Source organism: Peromyscus californicus, unplaced genomic scaffold (genome assembly GCF_007827085.1).
Source record: "Peromyscus californicus insignis strain IS unplaced genomic scaffold, ASM782708v3 Scaffold_7__1_contigs__length_154581171, whole genome shotgun sequence".
Taxonomy (NCBI): domain Eukaryota; kingdom Metazoa; phylum Chordata; class Mammalia; order Rodentia; family Cricetidae; genus Peromyscus; species Peromyscus californicus.
The window spans coordinates 121,261,253-121,274,692 of record NW_026294595.1 but is presented as its reverse complement, the minus strand read 5'-3'; the positions used below and the strand labels follow the sequence as shown (position 1 = coordinate 121,274,692).

At 45.4% G+C, this 13,440-nt stretch overlaps 1 protein-coding gene across 1 annotated transcript in view; it reads left to right on the top strand.

The window, feature by feature from the left end:
• Positions 1 to 4,008: 4,008 nt before the first annotated feature.
• Positions 4,009 to 13,440, top strand: part of Ralgapa2 (Ral GTPase activating protein catalytic subunit alpha 2) — a 290,311-nt gene continuing 280,879 nt past the window's right edge. Inside the window, 1 exon segment of the mRNA XM_052725986.1 lies at positions 4,009 to 4,364. Within this exon segment, the coding sequence (XP_052581946.1) occupies positions 4,259 to 4,364 (106 nt within the window). The 5' untranslated portion in view covers positions 4,009 to 4,258.

Sequence of the window (13,440 nt, the reverse complement as noted above, 5' to 3'; positions counted from 1 at the left end):
ATTTGTGTGGACTTTTATTTCATTTTTTGAGTAAGAGGCCAAGAGCCTAGAAACACCCAATGCAGACAGCACCTCTAACTACTGGTAACATCCACACTCTTTTTTTAAAAATGTTATTTCAGAGTAGCTTTACTTTGTATTTCAAGTTACAAGCTTAGTTTTCTTTAGATTTAAATTTTTAAATGTATATTTTGTGTCTGTGTGAGTCTTTGCTATGTAAGTGCTAGTGCCTGCAGAGGTCAGAAGAGAATGTCAGACGCCCAGGAGCTGTAGTTTCAGGTGATTTTTGAATCACTCACATGGGTGCTGAGAACAGAACTTGGATCCTCTGGAAGAACAGCAAGTGCTCTTTACTACTGAGCCAACTCTCTGCTCCCCTGAGTTATTTATTTACTTATTATTTTTATTTTATGTGTATGGGTATTTTGCCTGCATGTATATCAGTGCACTATGTGCATGCAATGTCCTCAGAAGCCAGAAGAGGACATCAAATCCCTGGGACTAGAGGTACAGATGGTTGTGAGCCACCATGTGGGTGCTGGGAATTGAACCTGGGTTCTCTGGTAGAGCAGCCAATACTCCTAACCTCTGAGGCATTTCTCCAGCCCCAAGTTTTAAAGGGTTCGCAGTCCAACAAGAGGATTTTTTCGAGAGACCAACAACAAAATGGGAATTGTCATTAGCAACATACTTGAAAGTAGACAAGCATCAAAACGCCAATATGTGATTCATAAAACAAAAAAAAGAGGGGAGTTCATCTGCCATATGGTGGCATGGACTGGAGAGAAATGCCCTCCCCTGCCCATCAACACCTGAGGCAGAGGGAAGAGCTGGCCCTGTGGTCATAAGAATGGGAGAACTTTCCCTGTCCCCACCGGCTGCAACACTTGGGAGGGCAGGTCCTGCACCTCATCAGGGCTGCACAAAAGAGCCAACCCTGTTGGCGGAGTTGTGGGTAAGCCAGCCAGTTGTAAGCCAGGGAAACCTGTCCCCACTACTCATCTGTTATGCAGCAGTGTGTGTGTGTGTGTGGGGGGGGGGGGGGAGATGCGCCCCGCCCTTACCTCTCACCCCTTACTGCCTGCAATAGATGAGAGAGCTGCCCCTCCCCATTGTGAAAGCAGGAAAGCAGGCCCCGCCCCTCGCCTAGGCAGCACAGCAGAGCTGTCTGGTGGCGAGGTGAGGGTGACCCAGCCCTGATGTGAGCAAGGGAGAGCTGTCCCCATTACTCATCTGATACGTGGTCCCACCCACCCTGCTACCCTCATCAATGCCTGAGACAGGTGGAGGAACTGGCCCTGGGGTCACAAGAGCACGAGGACTGTCCCTACATCTCACTAGCTGCCGCACTCAAGACAGTGGCCCCTGTGCCTTGCCAGGGCAGCACAATCGAGGTCGCCCTGTTGTAGGTACGGGAGAGCCAACCCCAAGGGCATGAAAGCAGAACTTTCCCCACCCCTAATTCATTGCTGCAAGAGATGAATTCGTAGGGGCAACGAGGGAGAGCTCACCCTGGTGGTGAGGACAGGGGACAATTGTCAGGCTGACCAACCCGGCAGTTGCTCAGGCCCACAACCAGGGTTATGACTTGGCCTGCTCCAATATCCATCCCATCTATGACCTGCTGGAGCATGTGAAGGGACATGACCCAAAGACCCAAACTTGCAGGATCTCCACAACACAGGGCAAAAACAGGATAACCAAGGAGAGCCCTAGTGAGGGCCCAGCATTGATAGTGTAGCAGAAACCAGAGACCTCAAACCAGACCGATGACTCTTTGTCATGAACACTTGCAAGTAAAGATACATGGACAAAGGGGTTTACTGTGTGACTCACTGTGTCACATTAGTTTCCATGACAAGATTTAAAAAATTTTCCCTTTTTCTCTTAAATTTTGTTTTATTTTGTGGGGGGAGTGATGCAGGAGTGGAGGGAAGATGGGAAGGATGAGGAAATTAAAGGGATCAAGATATGTGATATAAAAGACACATAGAATAAATAAAAAGAAAGAAAAAAAGAATATGGAATCCTTGACATAAAACCAAACAATCTGTTGATGCTGCTGAGAAGACCATAGGGTTCTGTGTCATTTCAGGGTTAAAGGGCAAAAATGGGAAATTCATTGAGAATTCTAAGCATAGTTTAAGGCATATCTCCAATAGAGAGAATGGGAGAGCTTGATTAGGACTGTGTAAGAATCACGACATGATAGTTAAGAGGGAAGACCAGCAAAGCAATGATTTTTCAATGAAAATTCCAAAGGAAAAAAAGGGGTTGCAGTTTTATGTTCTTAGTAAGTAGGATAGATGACATGAACTTATATGCATTGATGCCTGGCTATTATCTACCAAGTTTGTAACAGAGCCATATATTTAGCATACAGAAATACATACATTTGTCTAGTTTCTCCTTCTCAGTTGGATTGGAAGTTCTGGCAGTCAGGGAGCTGCTTCTTATACATCCTATATTCCCTGGCTATCGGATTATGCTTTTACATCACATATTCTCAGTAGATGTTTGATGATAACGAGAGCTCACATTGCAAGAGAAAAATTGAATTCTGTGAGATAAATGCATTTTATTTTTTCAGTCAGTATAAGAAAAGGTGTCCTTGCTCAAAGGAATGGAACAGTGAACACCGTGTTTTATTGTCTGCAATTGAGCACAGGATAAGCTGATGGTAACACTCTTGCCTTGACTTTAAATATAACATCACTTCTCTCCTTTATAACAGTTTTGGGAAGGCTGTGGCCTTGATTTATGATGTCATCTGGGGATGCAGGAGGTGCCACGGCTCTGCCATCATCCTTAGCATGGAGATTCAATCTCTGGGTCTGGGAGGTTTATGCTGTTGGCTTTGTCAGTAGGCGCTTTTTTTTTTTTTTTTTTTTGTCTGAATAACATTTCTTTGGGTATGTCTTAGTTGTAGTCATGCTATTTTGATAACTTTAAAAATAGAACTTACAAGAACTGAGATGTTTTTGCATGCTGAGTTGAAATGTGTAGGACTGCTTTATCATTTTATTTTATGTGTTTACTGAGTGCCTGTAGAGATCAACTACAGAGCTAAATACAATGATGTATAAATTCCTGGCCCTTCCCTCAACTAGAGAAAAAGGCACTTGAGTTGTCCCTATTTGGATGGAAAGCATGTGACTAAGCTGTCACCTTAAGTACTTGCTAATAAAACTGAAATGTCAAACCTTGGGGGATTCAGGTGCTAATAATTCTAAAGTCAGTTCTCATGTAAGAAACCTTTTGAGCATCTTCTGCCTTGAAGTCTCACTTCAGGGGACAGGCGTCTGGCATTAAAAAGCATCTTGGTTCCAGAGTCAGGTCCCTCAGGTTCTATTTCTGGGTCTGTCAGTGGACTGCTATGTGACCTTGCACAACACAGGAGCATGTACTTTCCACAAAGCAAGAGGCAAGACTGACCTCCAGACCTCGCGCTTGAGGTTGGGTTCCAGGTGCCTTGGGGACTGGCTGGACTCCTCACTGGGCTCCAGAGCACCCTTTTCTGCTGCCAAAGCCATTTATTTTAGTGTGAAATGAGAGATCCAATTTTGATACGGCCACAAGGACTTTGTGTTCCTCCTTACTGTGAATCCAGGAACCTAGAAATAGTTCAAATTTTCTAAGTCCTACAACTTTTTCTTACTGTTTTTGTCTTGTTTTGAGAGAGAGGAGAGAGAGAAGGATAGAGGAAATGAGGTGGGTGAGCAGGCGATACAGTAGAGGGAAGAGAGTCAGAGGCTTTCAAGGGCAGGGTCTAGCACCTCCAGGACTCTGGAAAAAGAGGTCGCACTGCCTGGTCTTCTGGGGACTACATTTCCCGGGAGCACTTGCGGCCCACAGAAGGGCGGGACCTCGCGCTCGTAGCCGTGTGGAAGACACCGCAATCTGATTGGAAGTCACAGCGCAAACTCGGAACTGGGCGCGCGTCCCCGCGCGGTCTCAGCGCCGGGCGCTTGTGTGGAGAGACTGGGATGCGAGCGTGCGTCGTGCCGGAGGGGCGGACCGGAGGCTCCCGTGGGGCGGGGCCGAGGCTTTTGCGTCGACACCGCCTTCCTGCCCCGCCCCTGGTCGTTCGGCCCGCCCCTCCTTCCTGGAGCCTCCGCTGAAGCAGAGCCGGCGCGGCGGCCGGGAGGGGGGCGGCTAGTGGCCGGAGCGACACGCGCCCGCCGCGACCCTATGCAGTGACTCGTGCGGCGCAGGCGCCTCCTGCCCCGCCGGCGGGGCCCGGGATTCCCGCGGCGGGATGTTCTCCCGAAGGAGCCACGGGGATGTGAAGAAGTCCACGCAGAAGGTGCTGGACCCCAAGAAGGACGTGCTGACCCGCCTGAAGCACCTGCGGGCGCTGCTGGGTGAGGCGCGGGGCGTGGGCTGTGTGGTCAGGGCCACCTGCCGGAGGATCGGGTCCCACCCGTGGCGTGGGCCTGGCGGGCTCTCAGGTCCGAGTGATGCAGGGGGCTGGCGATGGTGCGCACAGGACCCCTGCTAGCCCAGATCGGGACACTTGAGGCATTGTTCCTGAAGGCGGTAGGCTAGCCCTGGGCGCTGCCCTGTCTCCCCAAGTGTAAACTTAGCCAAGATTCTCATTTGGGCGCCTAGCCTCGGGTAACCTCGAGGCCAGGCACAGAGGTAACTATACCCTGTCCTCTCCAGGAAATAAACCCAGCACAAATGGAGCGGGCAAGAACACACACACACACCTCTGCAATTTCCCCTTCCCATTTTTAAAATTTAAAATTTTGACAACTTGGGCTAGACCAAGACCTCAAGTAGTCCGTCCCATCACAGACTTAGCTGAACTGCCATCTCTCTCACCCAGTCTCCTTTTAAAATGTTATTATTATATTTGGGTGTGAGATTTCAGATAGACTGATTCCAAGTGATCCCAGGACAGTTTTAGATGTCATTTCTTCTCTCCTGTCCTCCCTTTTAAATTTAATTTTTTGGGGGGCTGGGGAGAGTCTGGCTGATAGAGTTCTTGGTGTGAAGGGGGCTTTGCTCAGAGAAACCCAGCCTTTCTTGGGCTTAGGGAGGCTGCTTCTCCTTTATAACCAGAATGACAACCATTACTCCCTGCCGCCTTCCCTTTTTATGGCCTGGAGGGTTAGTGGACCTGGAATTGACCTGTAAAGACTTGAAAGCTCACCCTTGTGGGTGTGAAGTGTCCACAAGGTTTCTTGCTGCCGGTGATGGGTGATGTGTAGCTTGACTAGACTATGTATTACGTGGTTCTAGTTCTGTCTGTCTTAACTTTTGTTCAAGCTAGAAACATCTTTGCTGGTCTATGGACAGACTTGTCTGTGTTTTTGGGCCAAGGAAAAGACATGTTCTTCCACATGTATTTGACATGTGCATAAGTATTTGACGTGTACTTCCACAACAGCAACAATAATAATAAAATTTAAAACCCAGTTTTAGAGCATCTGTGACTTGAGAAAATAGAGCTTAAAGAATTCACTTTGTAGGTGAGAATTTTAAGCATCTTGTTAATGAGATTAAGAGTTGCTAATTATTTCTATTTATATTATGTAAACTATCTCTGGGTAGGAGACAGGCCAGTCAACCAGCCAACCAATGAACCAACAGAAATCTAAAACTTAAAACTATGACTACTACCACCACAAAAACTACCCCCCCCCCAAAAAAAACCCACCAGATTTTACCAAATGAAGTTGCTTACCATCTCAGATTCCTGGAGATTCTACTTCATGTGTTGAATTTATGGTGAATGTAAATCAGCTATTGTTGGAAGGATTAGTTTCTGAACTCTGGAAAGCAAAATGTGGTGTTCTTGGTAAGTTGAACTTTCTCCTTCTTGTAGTGAAATGCCCAGGCACACAAGTGCTTTGTGTTGGCTCCTTAGCATCTGATTAACTCATGCTGGAGGGGCGGTTTTGATAAAGGTGGATTGAACAGTATTTTAAAGCACTTGATACTTTGGAACCTTTTCTGTGCTAAAGAATTTAAGCCTTTGTTCTGACTTAGAAGCCCAAGATTAAGTTGGCTACATTTTATAAAGTCAGGAAACCTAGATCAGACTAGTTTCTTAGCGATATGCTGCCCTTGTTACGATTCTGAGAAAGTGGATACTTTTTGAGTCTGAGTGTCCCTAATTTCTCCTCTAAGGTGTGTGTTTCATTTCAACTGCAAGTAGCAGGGATAGGCAGTGAACCCGGTCAATGGCGACTCTTTATGATTTTAAAAAAAAAATGTGTGTGTGTGTGTGTGTGTGTGTGTGTGTGTGTGTGTGTGTGTGTGTGTGTGGTGGGTTTGTTTTAGTGAGTACAGTAACCACGGAGGCCAGTAGATAGTTCCCCTGGGGCTGGAGTTACACGTGATTGTGAATTGCCCCTGAGGTGAGTACTGGGAACTAAATTCAGTACAAAAGCAGCAGGTGCTCTTAACCTCTGAGCCATGTCTGCAGCCTGAATCATGTGCATGTGGAAAAAAAAATAACAGCTTTATTATCACTCAAAGATAAAATCTGTGTTTAAAATACCGCTTGTAACAGAGTTCTTTGATATTTCATTAGGAATACTTTTGTTGTTGATGATGGCCAAGTTTCCTTCATGTATTACTGTGATCATTAACTATAGGGGCTCTATTTTTTAAGAAAATAAAATTTGAGGAGTTCTAGCCATAATATTTAGTATAAACTTTTGCTTTACAGCTGTAATTAGGAGACTTTAAAGAAAACTAGTGCATTAAAGTATTAATCCCCACAGCATCAAATATCTTATCTAGTTACTACCTTTAAGAAAGACAGTGTTCTTGAACTGGAAGATAGGAATGAAGTCAATGTGAAGGGTGCTGAAGGGAATGAATTTGATTAGTAGTGCATATTGTGTATGCACTTAAATGCCCACTTTTCGTGTATGTATCTTCCAGTGAAACAGAACTGCTATTTTTTCACATGGAAGGACCTGGGTTTGCAGCCTGTCACTGTCACTTGTAGCTGCACAACTTGGGCTGTTACTTAGCCTACCCTTGAACCTCAGCTTTGTTACTCTGTTAAATGGGTATGGTAAGGGTGTGAGTACAATATGTAATGACTTGGGCTTGGAGCAGGCATTTACCAGATTCCTCTTTATTACTTTCCTTCCACCATTAATAGGACACATATTTTAAGAGGTATTTTCTCCACCCTTCCTTTTTATTAGATATTGATAATGGCCTTACTCTCCTGTCATAAAAAATAGCCTGTACTTCAGATGGCTTGCTGAGTCCTGACTGTTTTAAATCAGCCCTTGTAGGGCTGAGTTTTAGATGGTGTGCATGTATCAGTGGGATGAACAAGGAGTTGACTTCAGTTCTCTTTATGCTGTTTAAATTATCGTTGGGAAAGTAACTGAATAAGCCAAACAAATCAACACTCCCCCCGCCCCCAACTCCTGTGTATTACTGTATTGCTCGAGCTAACAAGTAATCCCAGTCTTTGGGAGGTTAAGGCAGGAGGATTATTGTTAATTTGAGATCAGTCTGAGTTGCATAGAAAGTTTTCTGTCAGTCAGTTCTACATAGCAAGATCCTATCTCAAAAAACAAAAAAATGTAAGGCATATATATAATTTAAAATTTTCTTGTAACCACATTTATGACACAAAAGAAGCATGTGAAATTAACTTTAATGTATTTTACTTAACCTAATGTATTATATCATCAGGTAATAGTAAAGATTAACGAATAGTTTTACAGCACTTTTTCCATGTGAAGTACTTGAAATCCAGTATATATTATACAGTCAGAGCACATATTTGTCCTTACTAGCCACATTTCACATGCACAGTAGCAAGATATGGCTAGTGGCTACAGATTGGACAGAGTAGGACTTGAATTTGGGAAAGCAGAGGGGTAGGATAGGGCAGTTTCCAGCCAGGAGAAGATGGAAGACTTGGTAGTAGAAGTCCATGTGGCAATGGTGCAGAGGGGTGACTCTTGCCTGCATCCACTGAGAGTAGGGATTTGGAACACTGGGCACAGAGAACCCTTGTGTAGAGCCCTTTGTAGATCAGGGTTAGAGCCAAGTACCCTGACAAGCAGAGGCAGATGCAGACTTGGTGGCCCAGATCAGAGAGGGTTCAACTTGCTTGAGTTGGAAGCTCACACCTTTCCTTATGGTAGGAGTTTGTGTGGAGATTTTCCACCAGGCCAATAGATAAGACTTGAGAACTGCCCATCTGCCTGGGACACCAGAAGAATGGATCAGGAGGGGAGAGCCTGGAGGCAGGGGTTTCCTGAAAGGGCTGTGGCTTGGGGAACAGGCAGACAATGGATTGTTGGAAGAGGAAGGCCAGGATGACGGGACAGGGCAGCAAGAACTAGTGATACGTCAAGTGCAGTGTGGGCTGCTTAAAGAGTGATTAATAGGAAGTAATTTGGTATCGGAGGCTGTGACATTCAGGTCAAATCAGAGCTAGCACCTGGACCTCAGATGGGCCCCAGAGAAAACAGTTCCTTACAAATGTTCTGTACATTGACAGAGCAAGGTATAGCATTATATTTCTTCTTGCTTTAAATAGGGGCAAATTCACTTACAATTTTAGATGTTGCTGTTTACTCATTTATTGTGTGTGTTTATGTGTTACATGTGTGTAGCATATGCACACTTCTGTGTGTGTGCAAGCACACATAGATCAGAGGAGGACATCAGGTGTCCTGCTCAGTCACACTCACTTCTCCACTGAGCTTAAAACAGGGTCTCTCAGTGAACCTGGAGCTAGTCTGGTGGCCAGAAAGCCCCACAGGTCCTTTGTCTCTCCACAGTCACCAGCTTGAGTTGTAGGTGTGTGTGCAACCATGGGTGCTGGGGATTTGAACTGGAGTCCTGCATACTCTTGTAGCAAGTGCTCTTACCCACTGAGCCACCTCCCCAACTCCTTATCTATATTTAGTTACTAGTATCCTTCATGTTGTGTCCGTCTCCTTTTCAGTTCCAAACATTTGTGAGCACTATGTACCATAATCCAGTAGCCTAGGCTGGCCTCAAACCCTCCATCTTCCTTTCTTTCCCTGGTGAGTTCTGGGGTTACAGGTGTGTGTGCCACCATGCTCAGCTTTTCCTTTTCTCCCCTCCTCCCTTCCTCCCCTCCTCCCTTGCCCTCCTCCTCCTTCCCTCCTCTTTCCCTCTTCTGATAGCAGTATTACCTCTCAAACCACCTGGTGTTTTTTCCTTAGAATAGATTTCCCCCTTTCACTTTAGTCTGACTAGCAGCACACCCCTTTTTATAGTTTGGTAACTGGTGATGGGCATTTGCGATCTTGGGAGTGTCCTGGCTAGAGCTGGTGAGGTGGGAGGGGTCCTAGCCAATGATGGGGTGTGGCAAGATTGGTGTACTACAAGTTGTTGTGAGAAAAGGAAGGTCCAAGTGGAATGTCTGGGACGAGATTGTGGTATGCGGGGGTCAGGAACTCCATGAGAGGATAGCAGGCAGCGATATGATCCTTTATTATGATGAACTCATCGACTCTCCCCACAACTATGATGAAGGTTGTGCTCCCACCTCAACCTAATCAGGGAAACCGAGGCTCAGGAAAGTTAACTCTTTGTCTGCCAGCTCCCAGCTGACGAGCACATATTCATATTCACAAAGCTGGCCAGCCTGGTGATAGAAGCCTTTAATTCAAGTTACTCTGCAGACTGAGACAGGAAGACTGAAAGTTGAAGAGCTGTTTGGGCCACAAGGTGAGTTCAAGGCCAGCCTGAGCAATTGAGTGAGATGTACTCAAAATAAAAAGTAGAAAGAAAACAAAAAAGCTAATGTTGTGCTTCTGCTCGTTATCTGATTCAAAAGGATATTTATGCATCACAAAAAGTATTTACCCACCAGAGTGAATGTTAATACATAAACAAAACCCAGCAGTTTTGCCTGTCTTGCAAAAATTGTGTGACGTTTGTGACTCTCCTTCTGGTCTATTCCAGAGAGATCTGGAAGATCGTGTTTGACTTAAGCATGGCAGAAGATAAAAACAGGCTTCTTCTGTGCTTTATCATTCAGTTCATTGGGTTCTGTGTCCAGGCTTGGCAGGTGGTGAGATATGTGCTCAGACAGCAATTCTATAACTAGAAAAGGCTGGGGACTGTAATTTCAGGTCATAGCAGGCCTATTTGGATTTCTTTTATTTGGCCAAGTTAGTGCAAAATGACTTTGCCATAATGTTCCCATTGCTTGTTTTTTTTTTGTCCATCACTGTTCTGTTGTATCTGCAACCTCTGGAATGTAAAATGAACTTTGTACACTTGTATGATCCCTGACTCTAGGATTGAGGTTGTCTAGACTTCAGAAAGATGAGCCCAAGGCCACTGTCTGAACTGAGATGCTCTGTGTGTGATAACTGAGAAGGATTGCTTTCCAGTACCTGTTCTGAGAAAGGCCCACAATACTTTCCTATAAATATTTATAATTTGGATTTTTATTTTGTTGATAAGCACTTTACTCCTGGGCAAGCATAAGTACTTCTTGAAGTTGTTTACAATATTGATCTTTGGTCTCCAAGCTGAGTATAATAGGTACAACTGTAGCAAACTGTGTAGTCCGTGTCCCGTGTCGTGTCCCCCCCACCACGTCCCGTGTCGTCCCCCCCCACCCCTAGACAGGGTTTCTCTGTAATTTTGGTGCCTGTCCTGGCTCTCACTCTGTAGACCAGGCTGGCTCTGCCTCCAGAGTGCTGGGATTAAAGTCCTGTACCACCACTCCTGGCCTTAAATTTTTCCTAAAAGAACAAAATCATTATACTACTAAATTAAGAACAATTAATATTTAAATGTAGCAAACAGTTACTTATCAAGTTGACTTATCCCTGAGATTTTAAAACTTCATTTTGGGGCTGGGAAGTGGTTGTGCACACCTTTAATCCCATCACTCCAAAGGCAGAGTCAGGTGATCTTTATGAGTTTGAGGCTAGCCTAGTCTACAGAGAGCTAGTTCCAGGAAAGATAGAGCTACACAAAGAAACCTTGTCTGGAAAAAGAAAAAAAAAATTCAATTGGGAACTTCATTTTATATATTTGGGTATATGTGTGCTGTATTCAGATAATACGATGTAAGGTCAAGGCTTAGGGTTCAGTTGGAGAAGCAGATGTTAAATGATTTCTACACAGGGCTTTGAGCCATACAGTGCAGTGGGAAGGAGCTATGGAGGTGGTTTCAGTTCAGCGCAGAATTATAGCAAGCCTTCTGGAGGTGTCTGGAGTGCTTACCGAGGAAGGTCAGGACTGAGTTGGGGGTATGAATAATAGATAAAGGACTTTGCTTGGTTGATAAGGAGTAGATAAGGACATTGTCAGAGAACAGAACTTTACAGAGACAATTCTGCAAAGCACCAAGGGATTAAGCATACAGTGGCTCTTGACAGGGTATAGGTAGACATGTTTGAAGCAGAAAAGGAGGATGTCTTTTCTTAAGGAAGGGTCTGGAAGTCCCAGCTTCTTCTGAGATTGGAAGCATAGACGCCAGGAGAAAAGCAGTCCCTGTCTGTTTGCAGTGTAAGCTCTGAGAAGGTACCTGGTCATCATCTTTCCACTGTATGGAAAGCACAGGCCTCAAATTGAACCCAGTACTCAGAGGGGAAGCCTGCAGAGATGGGTACTGAGGGAGTGCTGTAGATCCTATGTGAGCTATAAGGTCCAGCATGTCTGTGCCAGCTCCACCCTTGAGCTGCCCAGAATTGGTCTTATCCTGCTTCTGCTTTAGTTAGCTAAAGGCTTGTCTGGGCCTTAGACCTAAACAAGTGACAGGCAATGTGCTAGTAAGAGGCATCCAGACTGAGAGTGGGTATGTGTGTGTGTGTGGTGTGTGTGTGTGTGTGTGTGTGTGTGTGTGTGTACAAATTTTTAGTATTTTTAAGAACCAGGGGAATTTGAGTTGATAATAAGAGGATTTACTAAGGATGTGATCTGCAGTGGGATAGGGGAGGGGAGGGCTGGAGAGATGGCTCAGCCTCTAAGAACACTGGCTGACCAAGCAGAAGGACCTGACTTTAAATTCCTAACATCCGTGGAAGAGGCCCCTAGCTCTGGGTGGAGCAGAAACAGGGGAATCCCTGGGATTGCAGGCTACCAGCATAGCTCCATGTTAAGTGAGAGACCCTCTCTCAAGGGAATAAGGAAAGTGTTAGAGTGGCAGGACACCCAGCTTTCTCCTCTGGCTGCCAAGTGCGCACAGGCATACCTGCGCACACATGCATACATATACATACCTACATACAACACACTCTAATACTCCAGAGTGGGGGTGGGTAGGAAAAGGGGCTTGTTAGGAGGATGCCTCTTCATTGGAAGACTAGTAAAGGGAGCAGAAATGGAGTGCTGAATGACAGATGTGGAGGGAGCTCTCATGCCATCCTCTCTTCTCTGGAGGTCGCTGGTGACATCTGCTTGAGCCAGCTTTCTTGCTGGTGTGGTGATAGGAACTTGGAATGTCACACTCCCTCTTGGGGGCCACGTATCCTTTTAAAATAAGGAAATACGGCAACATGTAAGGCTTGCTTCTGTTCTTTTTCTGGAGTGAAAAGGCATTTAGCCAGAAGGGGGAAGAGCTGTGTAACATGAGCCTGGTTTAGCAGAGCAGATGACACATTGCCAGCTCTGCCACTCTGTGCCCACATGCTCTGGGGTGGGGATGAGGTGGGACTGCTTTGTGGGAGGTGAGCTCTGCAGCTGTGACTGTGGTACGCAAGGGTCACCGTGCTTCTCTCCGCTGTGCCTTCTGTGTGACTTAACCTCATGGAAGCTGTAAGCCCACAGCATTGACAGGTCTGTTCAGGTAGCATTTTATCCTTGTCCGAAGCTTTTCCTCATGCTCTCCAGCCAATCAGAGTGCCACTTCAAGTCAGCGGGCTCTTACTAATCATGAGCAAAGCCTAGTGAGTGTCAAATTGTGACTGTATTTTAGGTACTCTGCAGGGGCAAGCTATCTTTACCTCGTGTCAGCCTCCCAGATCTATTAGTTCAAACAGCTTTTCAAGTGAGGGATCTGTTATCAGAGCCTGGTGATTGAGAATTAAATGAAATTCAGAAATTGTATCTTAAAATATTTGCCTTCCAGAGGTGCTGTGACCCTTTGTGTCCTTGCTACTGCTTCCGTTTGGAAGACATTGAACATCACTTAAAGTCCTTGGAGTCTCCAACAGTAAACATATACTTTGATTTTGCTATTAGAGTTGTGGTTTAGTTAAAAGAAAAGCTATTTTGATAAAATCAAGGAGCTCACTGATTGTGTCTTCTGTTTGATTTTAAGATTTCTGCTGTACGTATGTGTTGAACAGAGACCGTTCTGCCAAGGACACACAGAGTAACATTACTTGTGGCCTACTGTAGGAGTCCTGAGAATGTAGGGGTCTTCTTGCTCCTGCTACATACAGTGTGACTCACTGGTAGCCCCCTGGATCTACCAGTTTCTTCCAGAGTGAGACTTCCCTCAGCCTACTCCCA